The sequence below is a fragment of the Wolffia australiana genome, chromosome 5, assembly GCF_029677425.1.
Source record: "Wolffia australiana isolate 7733 chromosome 5, ASM2967742v1".
Lineage (NCBI taxonomy): Eukaryota > Viridiplantae > Streptophyta > Magnoliopsida > Alismatales > Araceae > Wolffia > Wolffia australiana.
In genome coordinates this window covers 17,297,917-17,315,610 of record NC_135839.1, presented here as the reverse complement: position 1 = coordinate 17,315,610, position 17,694 = coordinate 17,297,917, and the positions used below count along the sequence as shown (strand labels likewise).

General features: G+C 45.6%; 3 protein-coding genes across 6 annotated transcripts; 2 read left to right on the top strand and 1 right to left on the bottom strand.

Moving 5' to 3' along the window:
* The first annotated feature begins 2,335 nt into the window (after nucleotides 1–2,335).
* LOC144703586 (initiator tRNA phosphoribosyl transferase family protein) lies at nucleotides 2,336–4,754 on the top strand. Its single transcript, XM_078575783.1, has 5 exons — nucleotides 2,336–2,686; nucleotides 2,769–2,920; nucleotides 3,491–4,183; nucleotides 4,258–4,426; nucleotides 4,496–4,754. Exons 1-5 carry the CDS (start codon nucleotides 2,383–2,385, stop codon nucleotides 4,672–4,674), a joined length of 1,497 nt encoding a protein of 498 aa, XP_078431909.1. The 5' UTR covers nucleotides 2,336–2,382; the 3' UTR covers nucleotides 4,675–4,754.
* Nucleotides 4,755–4,882: 128 nt separating this feature from the next.
* On the top strand, nucleotides 4,883–8,627 carry LOC144703584 (NADP-dependent malic enzyme-like). Of its 2 annotated transcripts, none has more exons than XM_078575781.1 (20): nucleotides 4,883–5,025; nucleotides 5,339–5,553; nucleotides 5,628–5,748; nucleotides 5,820–5,894; nucleotides 5,970–6,121; nucleotides 6,188–6,293; nucleotides 6,402–6,467; nucleotides 6,539–6,634; nucleotides 6,710–6,781; nucleotides 6,865–6,948; nucleotides 7,039–7,137; nucleotides 7,243–7,290; nucleotides 7,354–7,407; nucleotides 7,469–7,567; nucleotides 7,628–7,717; nucleotides 7,794–7,871; nucleotides 7,947–8,021; nucleotides 8,101–8,191; nucleotides 8,265–8,393; nucleotides 8,473–8,627. In XM_078575781.1, exons 1-20 carry the CDS (start codon nucleotides 4,987–4,989, stop codon nucleotides 8,556–8,558), a joined length of 1,875 nt encoding a protein of 624 aa, XP_078431907.1. In that variant the 5' UTR covers nucleotides 4,883–4,986; the 3' UTR covers nucleotides 8,559–8,627. The 2 variants fall into 2 exon arrangements, with proteins under 2 accessions (XP_078431907.1, XP_078431908.1); XM_078575782.1 differs by having other exon boundaries at nucleotides 4,887–5,025; nucleotides 5,408–5,553.
* LOC144703587 (ATP-dependent protease La (LON) domain protein) lies at nucleotides 8,562–16,921 on the bottom strand. 3 transcript variants are annotated; one of them, XM_078575785.1, is made up of 11 exons: nucleotides 16,620–16,756; nucleotides 16,211–16,256; nucleotides 15,903–15,968; nucleotides 15,742–15,819; nucleotides 10,282–10,394; nucleotides 10,111–10,191; nucleotides 9,943–10,044; nucleotides 9,481–9,859; nucleotides 9,208–9,413; nucleotides 8,828–8,991; nucleotides 8,562–8,765 (listed from the first exon to the last, which is right to left on the bottom strand). In XM_078575785.1, exons 2-11 carry the CDS (start codon nucleotides 16,233–16,235, stop codon nucleotides 8,630–8,632), a joined length of 1,350 nt encoding a protein of 449 aa, XP_078431911.1. In that variant the 5' UTR covers nucleotides 16,236–16,256; nucleotides 16,620–16,756; the 3' UTR covers nucleotides 8,562–8,629. The 3 variants fall into 3 exon arrangements, with proteins under 3 accessions (XP_078431911.1, XP_078431912.1, XP_078431910.1); XM_078575786.1 differs by having other exon boundaries at nucleotides 16,211–16,264; nucleotides 16,620–16,750; XM_078575784.1 differs by lacking the exon at nucleotides 16,211–16,256 and having other exon boundaries at nucleotides 16,620–16,921.
* Between the last annotated feature and the right edge of the window lie 773 nt (nucleotides 16,922–17,694).

Below are 17,694 nucleotides of genomic sequence, written 5' to 3'. Positions count from 1 at the left end.
GTCGATTGGGTTAAATTGATCATTATTTAATTAATCTATATGTTGATATAGTTAATTAATAAGGTTGGTCAATAAATGTTATTGGGCCATTAAAGTTATTAACTAGAACGATACATTGGCCTAGAGGGTCACACGCACAAGGTCATAAGGGCATTGGTGGATATATTTTTCTTTGGAGGGTTTTTGAGAAAAACTTTAAGTGAAATATACAGAGGGAAAGGGGTCTCATTTTAAGCACCCATGCAAGCCTCATCTGAGAGCCCCCCCCCCCTTCTCCAATCTGTTCTACACTCATCCAAGGAAGAGTGTCTTCATGGCGAGGAGATCTTCAAGATTCTCAAGAAGAAGTGAAGAAGAAGACGTGGAGATCCAAGCACCGAGTAATTGCTTGGACACTTCTAGAGGCCGGACGTGTGAGCGGCTTCAGAACGATCTCGGAGCGGCAAAATCAAGGGTGGAACGAGTTCCCCAAAAGGTACTACAAATATTTTGTTTTATAGATTGATTGAGAATCGATCGACCACGGTTCCACATCCATGGAACGTATTTTTCCATGGATAAACCAAAGCACAGAACCCAACAAAAAATACATTAATTACTTTATGAACAGTGTGATATTTCTACTTACTAAGGATAGAGTAATATACTAAATAATCTCTAATATAGAATTAAAATATGCAATTGAATAAGATTCTAATTTAATTTATTCTATGTTCCAGGCACGTTAATGGCAATCGCCAAAGTAAGGAAACATTTCTTGCTTGACTTCAAATATTATTCTGAGACCATATCCATGTAATGACCAAATTTACAATAGAGAAACCCCTACCAACCTTGAGTTACAATTGGGGGAACCAAAAGTCTGGCCTAGTATGGTGAGCTGGTGTTATAAAATCATAAAAAGGTTAAGTGGCACTGGAAATTTTCATATACAAGCTACTCCTTTATGACTGAGTTGAAAATGATAATAAAGAATGTGCCCTAAATATAAACTACAGATCACTTACAAGGTTACTTTCTTTTTCATGTAAAAAAACCATGATGGGATATCTTACTTCACAACTCAAACACAACAACATGATATTCCTCAGATTTTGACGGCAGAGTCTAATTTTTAGATACTATATATCAAAGTTTAAATCTAGTGGCTATAATCCAATTCTCTCTCTATCAAACCTACAACCAGCCTATCATATACCTACATTCCAAAGAAAATAAGTCAAAAATATATTTTATGTTTTGGACCCATTCCATTTTTATTATTATTGGAGGGGGTAGAGTGAGATGTTGTTGAGTATGTTTAACCCAATGTCAGGGGGGGGGGATCTGTCAGTTAAAGCCCATGTTTCTTATAAATATTCTCATATTATACTGTACAACAACACTTCATAAATATTCTCATATCAGTCCCTCTAAAACGGAGGACTCAAACTGCAACTGAAATCCTTCGGCAAAACATGGTCACATCACATAGCTATAGTTCCGGATCATCCGGGACGTGGACGATGGACGAGACAGGATGAAGATCGTCCCGTCCAACATCCGGATATTTCAACTTCGTCTGAAGCGTCCCATGCAGGGATTCGTCCATTGAAGAAAAAATCGTCCACGTCCCGACTTTGCTAGTTTCCACCCGTCCAGAGGAAAACCGTCCGGTCCCTCGTCCTGGACAAAAAAAAATCATGTTTTATAATTTTAATCGACAAATAATTGAATATTTAAATCACAAAATGATACAATTATAAGAAAAATAAGAGTTAAAAGTAATTTTGAAAGTCGGATGGACTATTTTTCAAAATTTGTTGCAACTATGCCCTTAAAACAACTCTCGGTCACGTGTTGCAGGGTTAAATGTCCAATAAAAATAGTTCAAAGGACTGATTGAATTAATATAGATTTTCCTAAGTTTTTTAGGGAAATATGGAGGAGACAGAAAGTAGAGGGACATATGTACAAATACTTTTTGGGTGTTAGTTTGTGCGCACAAAAAAAAAAGCTAGGACTTGATGCAAAATGCAAAATGCAAAATGCAAAAAAGCTGGTAAGGTTTTTTCATCGGACGATAAGAAAACCGTCCCGTCCGTTTGTCCCAGGACGAATTTTCGTTCCGGTTTTCGTACAATCTCGCGGATGGGACGATTTGTTCGTCCTGGGACGAAAAAACCGTCCCGTCCGACGTCCCTGCAGCCTACACGTAGCCTTGTTGGGCGGATGATTAATTGTCATCCGTCCGTCCGACGCTATCAATGGAGGACTGAACGGAAGTCCGTTCAATCCCGTTCCACCCATCCGAAAATCGTCATCCTTCGTTAGTCCAGCAAGCCTAACATCACAATATCACATACCAGAGGAGAAAAAAGACCATAGAGGAAGAGCGGAGCCATGGCGGCGGCGCCGGAGGACTTGGCGTTGGGGCCGCTGAGCATCTACAAGGCGTCGAGGAGTATCAAGCGCAGAGAAAGCTCTCTCCTTTACAACGCTCTCCGCTCAATCTTCGAAGATTCAATCTTCGTGGCGGAGATCGCCCAACTGTGGCCGGACCTCCCTCTCCTCGCCAACCTCCGATGTGGGCTCTGGTACTCCTCTCGCTTCCACGCAACCTGCTACTTCAAGTCCACCGACGGCCACAACAACAACTGGTCTTTCAGCACGTCTCGCCTCAATCTCCACGTCGCTACCCTCGCCGGTATTTCCATCGATTTTGGTTGTTTCTACCGGATCGAACCGAGTTAAAGATTGATTCTTTTCCCTGTGAATTCCATGGGAAGGGCAGAGAGGCGGCTGCCTGATTGTGGATTCTACCCGCAAGGGGAAGCGCTTCCCTGACAGCATGTCCAAGACCATACCCATCTGGGCTTGCGTTCTCAATCGAGCCATTGCCAATCGATTACGCACGAAAAACCCAAAAAATATCCCCACTGTGAGTTCTTCCCCCTCTCTTTTCTCTCTTCTTGTCACCACTCACCATTCATTATTCAGATTCAAGTGCCCACCACTATGCCAGAAAATGAAGCAATGACGTTGCTTCTCTTCTTAACATCTAGGCAAGATATTAATCTCTACTTCTCTTCCACGGTGGATTAACATGGCCCAGAATCACAACGTATTACCTCTGGATTCCAAACCTGCAACTTGTCCTTTGATATCATGTTAAGATTCAACTGCAGAAAAAATCTTCAGAATCGCGACTGTAGAACTGAAGATATTATCAATGACACATATGTGAATTCAAGAGAACATACCTCATTCCATGGAGATCTTGATATTAAGAGGTAGTCTATTGAGTCAAGAGGAAAAATCCTCAAGTCTCAAGAACAACCGGATATCTGAAAGAAAACCATGCCCTGCGACTCAAGAACTGGCCTTATCCTCATTATGCAACATCGCCTTGGCCACCAAACTCAATGAATATCTTAATCCCAATCATCATAATGAACACCGATTACCTGTATTCTTAACGTTTTATGGAGACCTTAACCGGTGGGAGCAGGAGAAACATTCAACGGCGGAAGATCCAGGTTGCAGCTGGGACACATCGCTCCATCTTCCTCTCTGGGTGTCCGGCGTTGAGAGAGCGGCGATAGAAGCTCGCCTGGAAGGCTGGACGCGGCAGCTAGAAGACTGTAAACCCGACATCGACTCTTTAGCGACGACCCTTGGAAAGCCGCTTCGCCCTCTTTGGATCTCCCAGACAACGCTCGTCTGGCTCAACCAAGTACCGGAGAGCAGTTCATGGGCGTTCACCCCTCTCATTCTAGTCTCGGCCTCTTCCTCGACCGGACCCGACCAGCGCGGCTCGGCCGGGTACGAGTTCAGCTGGCGCTACGTTCCCGGCGCGGGCGACGACGAGGAGAGCTGGGCCGGTGGGCTCTCCCCGGGTCTCTTCTGGAGCCACGCCCTCGAGCTGGTCCGGTCCGGGCCCGACCACTGCAACCGGCGGGTCGCCGAGCTGGTCGAGAAAGACCGAGTCTATCGCGCCCGGAGAGGGTTCGACGCCGACTCGCCCGCCGCCGAGCTCGACAAGCGCTCGGTCCACTGGCTCGGTCCGACCGGCCTCGCCGTCGCAGCCACCGCCGACGCTGGCTCGGCCCTCGGCTCCGTCGACTGCCTTCTCAACTGCGACGCGGCTCGTCTCTCCAACTCCGACGTTATCGTCGCCGGCTATCTGCACCTTCCCATGCAGGTTATCGACTGATTGATTGATTGATTTTGCATGGGTTTTACGTTGAGTTATCGTTTTTTTTTTATCTTGGGTAGAGTTCCAAGTTCGATCGGTCGTCGATTCTGAAGCGACTGCCCGCGGCGGTGGAATTCGCGGAGTCGAACTTGAGCAGAGGAAGGAAGCTGCTCGTGTCTTGCAACGACGGAGAGGACATCAGCGTCTGCGTTTGTCTCGCGGTTTTCTCCCGCCTCTTCGACGAGTCCGGTATGGGATTCTCACAGTCAAGAAATAGTTTTTTATTTTTTATTTCTTTTGATCGGAGCCGTTGATCAGGATCGTTCGACGGTGGGAGATCTTTCCGGGCGTCGCCCATCACGAAGATTGACCTCAGGAGAAGGCTGGTTTACGTCTGCCGCCATCTGCCGGCGGCGCGGCCGAGCCGTGGGAATTTGAAACAAGTCTTTGGATATCTCTCGAGCGCCTCCGTGGAGTTTTCCTCTCCGTCGGATTGAAGTAACTCTGCGGGCTGTAGTAGCCGTATTCTGGCACGTTAGAAGTTTCCAGGAAATTAAATAAAAATTCTAAAGAAAAATGCCGAGTGTCAGCCACTACCATCAGCCTATAAAAGCCTCCACCTCTCTTCTTCTCCTGGCTATTACTGCTGCGAGGTAGCTTAAGGACGGGTATTGGTGGCCATTGAAAGCTGACAAGAGGAGAGTTTCTTGAGGGAGTTGTTGTCCCGCGGGTGAACACACCGCGGCTGCCTCGTTCTTCACGGCGGCTCCGCCCTCGTCTTCTCTTTCTCTGTGACCCGCGGCGCCGCCATGCTGTCGTTCAACTCATTCAACCGGAGCAGCTTGCTGGTATAACTATCTCTTCTTCTTCTTCCTCTTCTTCTTCTTCTTCTTCTTCTTCTTCTTCTTCTTCTTCTTCGTCTTCTTCTTCTTCTTCTTCTTCTTCTTCTTCTTCTTCTTCTTCTTCGTCTTCTTCTTCTTCTTCTTCTTCTTCTTCTTCCTCGATAACTATCTTCTTCTCGAGATAGTTGTAGGAATGCTAGTCAAGTCCAAAACAGAGAGGATTGGGTGGGGTGGGAAGAAAAGATGGAGAGATTTCGTTGTTGAGGTTTTTGTTTGTGTGGGTTTGTGTTGTCTTGTATGTTCTGGTTAATGCGAGAAGAGCTCGTCTAGCTATTCCTGCTGCGAAGGGCCAGGCCAAACCCTCTTCCCAACTGTGTGTGCTTGGCAGAGGAAGGCTGCCTCGGCGGCGGTGGTGCTCTGCAGTAGCGGCGGTGGCGCCGCGGGGCACACAATAATCAATGGCAAGGTCATCACCAGCCCCAAAGAGACGACGAGGAAACCCACTTCTTCTCCTCCAGACTTCTCCGTGGCAAAGTAAGAAAAACTTGTCTTTTTTTTCTGTAGTTTTGAAGCTGACACGCTCAAACTTCTTCTTGTCTGTGGTCTAGTGGGTCTTCTCTGCTGAGAGATCCTCGGCAGAACAAGGGCATGGCCTTCACGGAGAAAGAGAGAGATGGGTTCTCTCTGCGAGGCCTCTTACCCCCCGTTACCATCTCTCAAGAACTTCAGGTTTTCTTCTGCTTCCTTCTTTCTTCTTTCTCTGTCAACTCTGTCTTATCTTGTTCGAGTGCCTTTCGCAGGAGAAGAAGATCTTGCAGATGCTTCGCCAGTACGAAGTTCCTCTTCAGCGGTACATGGCGCTGATGGATCTCCAGGCAAAAATCTATCTCAGTGATCTCCGTTTTTAAGGAACTTGTGTGGAAGCCTGACGAAGGAATCTGTGATCTCAGGAGAGAAACGAGAGGCTCTTCTACAAGCTTCTGATGAATAATGTGGAAGAGTTGCTGCCTGTTGTGTACACGCCCACGGTCGGCGAGGCTTGCCAGAACTGGGGTTCTATCTACAGGCGTCCGCAAGGCCTCTACATCAGCTTGAGAGAAAAGTAAGCATAGCGTTGATAAATAATACTTGGGCAGCTTCTGATTTGTTGATCTTTTTCGATTTGCAGGGGCAGGATTCTTGAGGCTCTGAGGAACTGGCCTGAAAAGAATATTCAAGTTATTGTGGTGACGGATGGGGAACGTATCCTGGGGCTCGGCGATTTGGGCTGTCAGGTTGGCCATCGCCATTAATAATCTATGATGGTTGAAAATATGAAAGAAAAAGATAATTTATGTAGAAAATCCAAGTAACTTACAAATCCTGCGTAATTATATCTTCAGGGAATGGGAATTCCGGTGGGTAAACTGGCTTTGTACACTGCTCTCGGGGGAGTTCCGCCATCTGCAGTGAGTCATTTTTTTGTGTCTTTGGTCTGCATTAGTGCTGCTCTATCTAAGTGCCTTGTCTCCTCTGTTAGTGCTTGCCTGTGATGATTGACGTCGGAACTAACAACAATAAGCTGCTGAACGATGAGTTTTACATTGGTCTCAGGCAGAAACGTGCTACTGGGCAGGTTTGCATCTCCAAGTTTCTGTTGAACGTAATTATAACGGCGTAAATTATAATGGGAGTGTTCAATCAAACATAGGAGTATGCTGAGCTCATGGACGAATTCATGGCGGCCGTGAAGCAGATTTACGGAGAGAAGGTCCTCGTCCAGGTTGATTCCCTATTCCTGGCGTTCTGTTCTTCGGTTTTGGCATATTCCGGTCTTTGAAATTGAAATATTCAATCACGTTGCAGTTTGAAGACTTTGGCAACCACAATGCGTTTGAACTTCTGGCGAAATACCGGCAAACTCACCTTGTTTTCAACGATGATATTCAGGTAGCTGTGCTTTTGTATGCCTGAGTACGTTTTATCTGCTGTTTATGGAGATGTTTCTGAGCTAGTTTTTTCCACTCCAAATGATCGCAGGGAACCGCTTCTGTTGTCCTCGCTGGGCTACTTTCTGCACTTAAGCTGGTTGGAGGTACCCTGGCTGAGCATACTTTCCTGTTCCTTGGTGCTGGAGAGGTCCAACTTCATTCTTTCCTTTACGATATTTCCCTCTGTAATGAGCTGCTTGAAGGTAAATTCATGCCAGTAGCCTGATTTTCCTGTTTTTACGGTTCTCCCTAGGCCGGTACTGGGATAGCAGAGCTTATAGCCCTTGAGATGTCTCGCCAGGTAGATAATCCTTTCTAATTGTGTGACTGCTGGAGAGATGATTGATGTATTAACTTGTTGCAGACAAAGGCTTCTATCGAGGAATGTCGAAAGAAGATTTTCCTTGTGGATTCCAAGGTCAGCACTGGGAATTATATTTTACTTTCCTTATATAGATTCTTACTTATGGCATATGCAGGGTCTGATCGTCAACTCAAGGAAAGAGTCTCTCCAGCACTTCAAGAAGCCTTGGGCGCATGAACATGAGCATCTCAAAGGCCTTCTGGAGTCCGTGAAGGTCTGTGTAGCTCATGACTTACTGTTCTCTTCATCAATCTTTGACAGATTTCATCCACAGGCCATCAAACCAACGGTGTTGATTGGGTCGTCCGGTGCAGGAAGAACCTTCACGAAGGAGGTGATAGAGGCCATGGCCACCTTCAACAAGGTCAGCATCCTCGCGTTTCCCACTTATCCTTTCTCCCCCTTCTTTCCTTAACTTCATGGGAGTTATTCAAATGCAGAAGCCCGTCATCTTCGCTCTGTCCAACCCAACATCCCAGTCCGAGTGTACAGCAGAGGAGGCATACCAGTGGAGCAAGGTTGGCATAGAACCTCAAAATTACTGTCCTTTTCTTTGTGCTCATCATTAACCACTGTTCTTCACCAATTCACAGGGCTGCGCCATCTTTGCCAGCGGCAGCCCATTTGACCCTGTCCAGTGCCATGGTCGAACACTTGTACCCGGCCAGGCATGCACCTGCAACCGAGCTCTTTCCACTTTGTTTCTCTACCCCATTCAGTTAAACAATGCCTACATCTCTGTTTCAGTCAAACAATGCCTACATCTTCCCCGGGTTTGGGCTCGGGCTGTTGATCTCTGGGGCCACTCGTGTGCACGATGACATGCTTCTTGCTGCCTGTGAGTAGTATGCCATGGCCCCATCGCCTTCGAGTAACAGTTCTTGTAGCTAATTTTGGAGTTGGTTGTGCAGCTGAAGCGCTGGCAAAGCAGACAAAGCAGGAGAACTTGAACCAGGGCCTGATCTTTCCCCCATTCTCAAACATCAGGCAGATTTCCTCCCACATTGCTGCAGACGTCGCCGCCAAGGCATATGAGCTCGGTGGGTTCTTCCTCCACCGCCTCTTCGTCAAATCCTTCCTCATTTCCTTCATTCCTTCATTCTCTTTTGGTTTTTCCAGGGCTGGCAACACGTCATCCGCGGCCGGTGAACTTGGTGAAGTTCGCAGAGAGCTGCATGTATGACCCCACTTATCATCACCGATGATCCTTGATTCGATTCTTTGTAGCAACCTTGCAAAGTTATGAACTTGTTTCTGGACAAAATTCCATCGAATATTAAGAGGCGTCGTCCAGGACTTGAGAGCTGCGGATCCCCCAGAAGGACCTTGGACGCAGAGTCGGCCCAATAGCTGTGAACAGCCAGCCCATATAAGACTCACACGTGGCGCACCGTGTGATTGTCCACGCGTACCTGTCACAAGGAAAGGATGAGTTTGGTGATGATGACGTGGTTTGAGATAAGAAGGGACCCACCCGGGGAACCAGCTGTGCTCTGTGACAGCTGGCCCAATGAGGGCTAGCCCACTGGCACGTGTCAGTGTCATGATCTCATGCACGTAGCCGTTTGGATTCACATATGCGTTGAGAGGGCCATCCGTCGACATCACCACCATGTCCCGTCGCCTTCCGATCAACACCTACCATTAAATCAGAATATTAAAAAAAATTAGAGACATCACGGGACCCATCTTTTTCTTAAAGAAAGAATCAAGGATTACTATGGGCCAAAAATGAAGGCTCATGGAGAGGAGAAAAAAGAATTTTTTAAAGAAAAAAACTGCAAATATGTTGAGGATGAAGAGTACTCAAAACTTATGCATCGCCATTAATAGAGACCCAAAAGAGAGAGAAACCTGGCAGCTTCTACAGCGAACGCGGTCAAAGCTTTCCAGCAGCTGAATCTCCTTCTGAAGCCGGTAGGAGATTCCATTGACTTCCAGGAGATCCTGTCTCGTGGAATCCGAGAGAGGAAGCTTGCTGGCTATGCGAAACGACAGTGAGCCGGGATTTTTGACGAGCCCATCAAGCGACGGGAGCCCAATAACCTGCTTCCAGATCTCTGCAGAATAAAACAAAATTTTTTTTAAAAAAAAAGAAGAAAAAAAACAGCGTTTCTCGCTACTTACCTGCTGCCCTCCGAGCGAGAGCAAAGGAGTCGTACAGCTCGTAGACCCAGCGGGGCCAGAAAGCCAACGGCGCTTGATAAGAGCCTTTCCTTGTATGGGCTGCGAGGCCTGTTTCCTTTTTAAATTGCTCAACCGGGCTTGAAGCTAAGCTTCCTCTAATGGGTCTCATATTAAGTGGATCAAGGACTAGATCATCATCACTGCTTGAATCAGAAGAACGCTCTTCCCAGTACTTTTCTTCTTCCTCGTCTTCATCAGGATGAAGAGGCGCCGGTCTGTGGTTATGTGATGGGTTGGGGACCGAAGCCAGCTGCGCAAAGGCAGCTCTTGGAGTTCGCAGGGGTTCGTCTTCGTTGATGATTTGGACCTCCGCATTGGGCTGGATTGGAACAAATAAAACAAAAATAAGAGAGACTGTTAATAAAATTACTTCGCTCTTAAAGGGTATTTGGCTTCTCTTACCACAAAATCGGCGTCGACCCAATATCGCCGTAGAAGGAATCGTTGCTGACCGCGAGCCACCAGGTTCAGTGAACCATCTTCCAAGCGTTTGAATTGACGGATCTACGGTGGAGATTGGAAAATATCAGATGAATCGTCAGAGGAGATTGAATAGAAAAAGAAGCGAACCTCTGCAGTTGTGCCTATCCTCGCAAACTGTGGGGTCCCCAAGCGAAAGCCTATACTCGGAGATCGATTCACGATTCGAACCTGGATTCCAGTTTGGGTTTTCACATAAAATTTTCCGGACGGTGAATCGCAGAAACTAAATATTGAAAACCTAGAACGCTGATGAAATACCACAGCAATCATATATCCAGTGTTAGTCTGGGCCATTGATCTCTCAACGGCAGCTACCATTCTGGGTTCAATAATTCTCAGAGGAAGCGTGGCATCTGGGAACAGCACAACGCCTGAGATTGAAATCATAGGACCATTAAAACAATAAACAGTGGGAGAATAAAGTTGACGTGACGAATCATGCATCGCGTGCTCACATGACTTCAAATTATAACGGAACACAAGAAACAAAGATCATTAGCCACGCACTATAATACAACTCCCTGATGACTCGATCTGCAGGTAGAATAATAGACTCGGGCCTTATCTAGGCGCTTATAGAGAAGACGCGATGAATATGCGATTTTGATGCCCAAAAACAGAGCCTTGAGTAAACTAGAGTACCAGAGTAAACTCTAAACCGTTGACCCCAATACCTGTCAAGAAACCGGACTACAGCTCCATAAAATATTTTCATAGAAGCTTAAAATTTATTTCAACCAACAAATCAAACAATTGTCAGCGCAGAATTTATCTCCAGCTGCTTTGATCCCGGACTCAGCATAGTCAAATAACTGCAGTGAGCATCAGAAGAGGCGTTCTAAACCGATTTCTACACACAGATTTCTTCCCATGAATGGAATAAAAACCAAAACTAAACAAGGGACCAAGGAACAAAAATACCGTCCAAAAGAGCTCTCATGAAATGCAGAAACATTAAAAAAACGAAGATCAGCTGCAGAATTTTTTTTGAAAAAAATCTGCTGCAAAATATTCAGTCCCATTCTCTTAAGTTCTCTATAATTCATAATGCTCCAATGGAATTTGGTATTTTAAACAGAAGGGCATTTTAAACAGAAGCACCATCCACGTGGAACCATCACTCAGTTTCCAGCCAAAATAGACCCAGTGCTGCAAGGAGTCGAGGGATATTGCAATACATTCCCCCTAGTTAGTTCTCCATTTGAGATTTTGAACCCAGAGACTTTGACTCTGAATTGAACTGAAGCTTGGTCGCAAAAGGAAGATAAAACAGAACTAAGCACTAAATGGAGAGGGAATACAAGGGTTCAACACATCCAAAATGGCAAAAAGTCAGCAGTCACAATCCATCAGGGCATAAGTACCTAGATCTTGTGGGCCACAGTAGACCAGATAGGTATGGACTATTATCATTACCTTGTCCTTCAGGTGGTAGCAGCGCAAGAGCTTCTACCTCAGAGAGATTGTTGACAGTCATGTTTTCCACCAGCATGCAAATGCCCAGATCCTTCTTGCAGTGGTACCCCAAAGTAAATTTCTCATCACTCTGGAGGCAAGGCCCTTTGCAAAACGTGAGCTTGACACTCCACATTGCTCCCCCGCAAGTGCATTCCCTTTGATTGCTGGCGCAATATGTATCCTCTGGTTTAGCGGCACACTTTGATTCATCTAAGATTGTCTTTGAGTTATGCATCGCTAGGTCACAACATCCCGCATAGGTCATTGATTCATCTAAGATTGTCTTGAAGTTATGATAATAACAACATCCCGCATCCTACTTCCAGTGACTGTGCCATGCCAATGCCTATAAGGTGGTCGGCTGTAGACAAGCTCACATTCTGGTCCACCGAAACCCTCAGCATAAATGCCATCTGTTGGGTCTCTGTCCAGGGTACAGATCTCAGCCTAGGCCTCTGATACGAAGCTTGATGTAGGCTTGTATCAGGGAGGCGAGCTCGACGAGAAGGAGATGTCAAACAGATGAGGCAGGGATCAACTGGGGATGAGCTGCCTGAAGATGCAGTGAGGTAGAGAATGATCACAAGATCGCGAAGGGAAAGAGGGGACTTGGACATAGAAGGGAGAGACAAGTGATTTCATTCTTCTGGGCTGTCCTCCTAAAGGGAGTGCTGCCCTATTTAAAGGAAACACATTGGTCTCAAATGATTACAATGCCCTTGTGGGCTAACATGACGAGACCACCCCTAGATAGATTGAGGATTATAAAAACCTCCATCTCCATCTCCAGCGGGTTCTCCCGGGCCTCTCCCATGTCTACCAAATCTCCTCTCAGGTCTCTTTGAGATGGGATGCTACAACAGGTTCCCGAGAGGGAGGGCCCAGCAGATGGCCCCCGGGCAGATGACTTGCTGCTGTCACAATATGGGGCCACCATTTGATGCCTTCAATGCTGAGAAGGCATGTCTAGGGGTAAGAAATATGTGTCCGCCTCGGACAGGCACCACCTTCAGGGTCTTCCATGGTGGGAAATGGTGGAGTCTTGGGCGTAATAATGGCACCCCAGACAATGGATTGGCACTTTGGGTGTGCGATGCAGCTTACATTGTGCTGTCTTGGCCTTCAGGTGCACCCATGGCCCCTCTTGCGTGGCAATAAGTGGTGCAGATAAGGCCCTTAGTTGATCGAGATATGAAGCCAATTTAATGCTGAAGTTATTTTCTGAGAGCCAAATTGTTCCTTGGGCAGCACAGTGGCACTCAAGCGCTGCTTTGGCACTATAATGGTCATCAATGGAGTATCTATGTTCATGTGGCACTGTTGGGTCTGTCCTTCTCCCTTTGCCGTTAGTAGCACGCTGGTCTTGATCTTTTGCTAAAGTCAAACAGCCCTCATAGCAAAGTGGAAGTCATTTGAGTATATAGGAAGAAGACAGCGGAATCAGCCCCTGAGAGAGAAAACTATGCGGTATTGCCAAGAGAATTTACAATGGCACCCCACACAGCAACATGCCAACACAGCCTCGGTATTGGCACTTGGCATTGCATCAGATTTGGTGAGAAGGCACTACACTTTGTCCCATCAGGTCACCCCCCACCATGAGTAGCCACTATGCTGCTCTTCGCCTATAGAACCTCCATGCCCGCAGTTGATCCCACCATTGTGCGCAGTGCACCTGCAAGTCTTCTGCACAAGAAATGCTCCTATACCCCTCTAGATCTTCACCATATGTGCAATATCCGAAGGCTATGGAACTAACCGTGGGGTCTCTCTACCCTGTGTCGGCACCACCCCTGGTCAGCCAGTGCTTCACTGTGGCCCAATTCCTACACTTTAGTGTTGCGCCTGCTTTCCAGATTCGATGCACGCACACTCGGGCAGTGTGCCCTCACTCCACCAGTGAGCCTGCTCTCCAGCAGTGCATCTGCAATCCTGCTGCGGTGTGCCCACACTCTGCACTGAGCCTGTGCTCTGGCTGCAGTGTGCTCACCCTTCAGCAGTGCAGCAGAGAGCCAAAATTCTGGTGCCACTATCTTCTTCCCTGGTCCAGACAATTTCAGCGATGGTTGCAGAGCTGGGAGCCAAAATGGCTTCTTCACCTCATGCTTGTTTATTCTCTAACTGCTCTTGGCAAGGGATGTCAAAAACCATCATTGCCCTTCTCGAGCAAAAATGGCCACTATACCCCCGGATCGTCTTCCCTTTTTCTCCCCTCTTTTTCCCCTTCCTCTCTCAAACCTTCTCTGATACTATATCATGTCTTGAGGGACTGGAGAGAGATAGAGAGAGAGTAGGTTGGCAGATGATACCTCCAACCCTAGAACATGAGTTTTTGGGCTTAGGAAATCTTGCAGAAATGGTCTGAAATACTGACTTTCATTACATTCCATCCGATCACCCCATCTTAGGGGTATTTTTGGAATTTACCATTTTTTCCCTTGAAATAGGCTTAGCCCTCCCCTTTTGAGGTCAGATCAGAAGTTAGGTAGAATTCGTGATTCCTCTCCTGCCTTCTCTAATCAGCCTCCGTCTCAGACTTCTCAATCTCTGTACCTGCATGATTCTCTCTAACCCATAGTCATCTCTCTTTTACAAGATCTGCCGTCTGGTCTCTTCTCTTTTTAATCTCTCCAGTCCTATCTAGTTCAACAGTCTTATTTCTCACTCTCTTGTCAAGTGAAACTGAAACATTGATCAGGTGTTTGTTTGATGATTTGAGGAGCACATCATGTTGGACATAGAGAAACCCACAGGGTTCAATGACATTTGATCTGTCTTAATTCGTAAGATAGGAGATTCCATTTTCATGAAAAACATGCGAAAAAAACAGGAATGACGGTGATCTGATACTGGGCCGGTATTGTGCAAAATGGCTAACCAGTATTGTGTCATGGCAAAAGGAGGCCCAGCCCACAACTTAGCAACAGTATAAATACAGAGAAGTGAAAGCACCCTGAAAAGGAAGAAATCATTGTGGGTTTCTCCTTCCCTCATCATTTTCGTTTCCTCTCTTGCACCTCTCCCTCCCTCTTGACCTCTTCCTCCTCTCTGTCTCTCTCCGCGAGATTCTTCCATCGATCAGTGGACGACTATGATACGACTCTGCCACGTACGTATCAGAGGTCAAAACGCCTCCGGTCAACTAAGCAGGGATAGTCAACATACAGAGGCTATAAATAAAGTGCCAAAGGGGGGAAACGGGGCATCTTGAAAATCAGTTTCTAAAAGCGGGCTGGAGAGCGGGGTAGCCCCGAATCCAGAGAGGAGGAAGCGTCAAAGGCGACCTTCCTATTTTCCTATTCTTGTTTTCCTTTTCCCTTCTTCTTCTTGAACATTCTCTATTCCGACCTTGAACTCTTGGAATTGTTTTGAATCTAGAGGACCGTGCTTCTATCTTTTGGAATTTCTGTCATTCTTGAATCAAAATCTGATCGGAAGCATATCAGACTACACCAGGAGCGCAACAACAGCAACTCCCTCCCTCCCTCCCTCCCTCCCTCCCTCTCTCTCTCTCTCTCTCTCTCTCTCTCTCTCTCTCTCTCTCTCTCTCTCTCTCTCTCTCTCTCTCTCTCTCTCTCTCTCTCTCTCTCTCTCCAACCACATCACTTGGTCGATTGGAATTTAGACATTGTTTCTAGATATAACAAGAATCATTGCCAAGACTTTGTTACATCGTTCAAGATCAACCAATACAACTGAAGATTGCACCAGATGGCAATGGCTACTCTACAAATACTCATCACTCTCTCTCCCGTTAAGTCCAACTGAAGTATCAATTAGTTCTCTCTTGATAATTTCAGGCGCACATCATGCTGGACATTGATAAACCCCACAGGATTCGTTGACATTTTTACCTGCCTTAATTTGGAAGATCACAGGTTTACGTAAAAGACCGTAACTAATGAGGAATCACTATCCTCCCCCTGTCGTCTGACACAAGTGAGTAAATCAAGATGGGTCACAACTGCCAATGCAGGACTGAGCCACCTGACTCTTCTGCACACTGAATTAGTTGGAATCTATTTTACCGTTGTACAAATTACCAGCATTACTATCCAAAGTCACCATGACTCAATTTTGGATCGCTACCTACTTCAGTGTGAACAAGGTTTTTATCCATCATAACAATGAAAATTTCTAAGGCAAAGCTGCAAAACGTGTACTTCAAAAGTCAGACACTTGAAACATAAAAATATAAATGGATTCAAAGGAATATATAACAATTAGCCATTTTGACGAGAAAATGCCAAAAAAAATTACCTTCGAGGTCAATCATTGGCAAGGTTAGTATACGCCCACCATCCAAGAATGACATCCTGTGATAAGCATCATCGATCTCTGGCCCAATGTGATAATAAACGGTTCATAGGTTGGTGAGAATAATGATATTTCTGTAGACAGTGCAGAGGGGAAAAACACACCTCCCAAGTAAGTGTGGCGAGAAGCAAGGGATGTATTGAACGTAACATAAGAAGCGGACGCCACATCTATATTTCCACCAAGGAGACAGGAAATCACTTAGACCTGATCGTGGGAAATAAAACCAAAACAAGTAAAGAGAATACAATGAAAGCGAACACAAAATGGAAAGCAGAAAGGTCCAACCATTAGATCGAAATTCCACCTAAAGATAAACTAGACGGAAATAACATTGAAGTCCTGAGATTTGCAGCAAAACAATTGGTAAAGCAAACAATCATTGCCCGTCTGGCTGTAATAAGATCTTTACCTAACTGAGGCTGCGTAATCATCATCACTTATCTCCCTGGGACTACCTGGTTCACTTAGACACCACTCAGCAGAAACAGTTATAATCAATTGGGAATAATTCGGACACACAACTGATTCAAGATACCAGATGGTCCATTGATTCGGATCAATTAGATGAATTATGTTTTAACAAGATGGTAACAGCTCTCATCAATTTGAGGAGCAATCGGAGAGCAAATGTCTTGAATTATGTAAGTCAAAAGCTGGAAAGAGAAGCCGTGGCTATCGATGATTACGAATGTTGAATAAAGGAGTGAGAGAAGGGCGTTCTACATGAGTGATCGTGAAGAACTAAGTTTTTCTGTTCGTAACCTAGAGATATCCTACAAGCCCATCAAAGAGCAGTAATCGCGAGATAGTCGATGCACCTTGATTATCACTATCATCATCAGAAGACAGATCATGATGCTCATCAACCTCTTCGATCTCGAGCTCCTCCGCGTCAAGCTCACGGATTAATTGGATCTGAAGCCTCTCATTCTCGGGTAAATTCTCTTCCTCCATCGCACTGCACTCCGCAAGCGTCAATCCCACGCGACGAGAGAAGAAAATCGAAATCCCACGAAGTTTTCCAGAGAAAAATCACGCGCCAAAGATCAATTGCAGCATCCGTTCGCGATCTTTTACGCTCATCTCTTCGAATTCGAACATCTGAAATTCTAGACTAGGGTTCAACTTATTTGAATGATAAGTTCAAAAATACAAAATAATCTATGTATTACATACAAAAGACGGGACGGTTTTTTCATCTCAGGACGTTAGACGGCGGACCATGACGACTAGACAAAAATTTGCCTTTTAGGGCGTATTTTCGAATTTTATGTCCTAAGTTTTCAAAGTAAATAATATTTTCTTAAGAGTTAAGCTACTGACTTGATGTGGCTGGAGCAACAAATCAATTAGATGGATAAAGTTTGTAGCTGGAGAATTGAAAACTTTGAGGCATCAGACTTGTCTGATCTGTCGTCCATTGACACTGATTCACTTCCCTTTTTCTTCTGTTCTTCTGGTATAGTTTATTCATGAATATTTTTCAAACTATGTGGCTTGGATCACTGGCCAATAAATGGATCAAGTTTGCATACCTCATAATTAAAACTTTGAGGCATTAAAATTGTGTGTCATGCCACATATTGACACCTATCACTTCTTCATACAGTTTATAGCCCTCAAGTAACATCTAAGTGTTGGGTTCGGTGCCTTGGTTCATCAATGGAAAACATGTTTCCATGGATGCAGAAGCATGTCGATCGATTCACAATCAATCTTTAAAATAAAAAATCGAATGTACCTTTTGGGGAACTCGTTCCAACCTTGACTTCGCCTCTCCAAGATCATTCTGAAGTCGTTCACGCGTCTGGCCTCTAGAAGTATCCACGCGAGCACTCGGCACTGGGATTTCCACGTCTTCTTCTTCAACTCTTCTTGAAAATCTTGAAGATC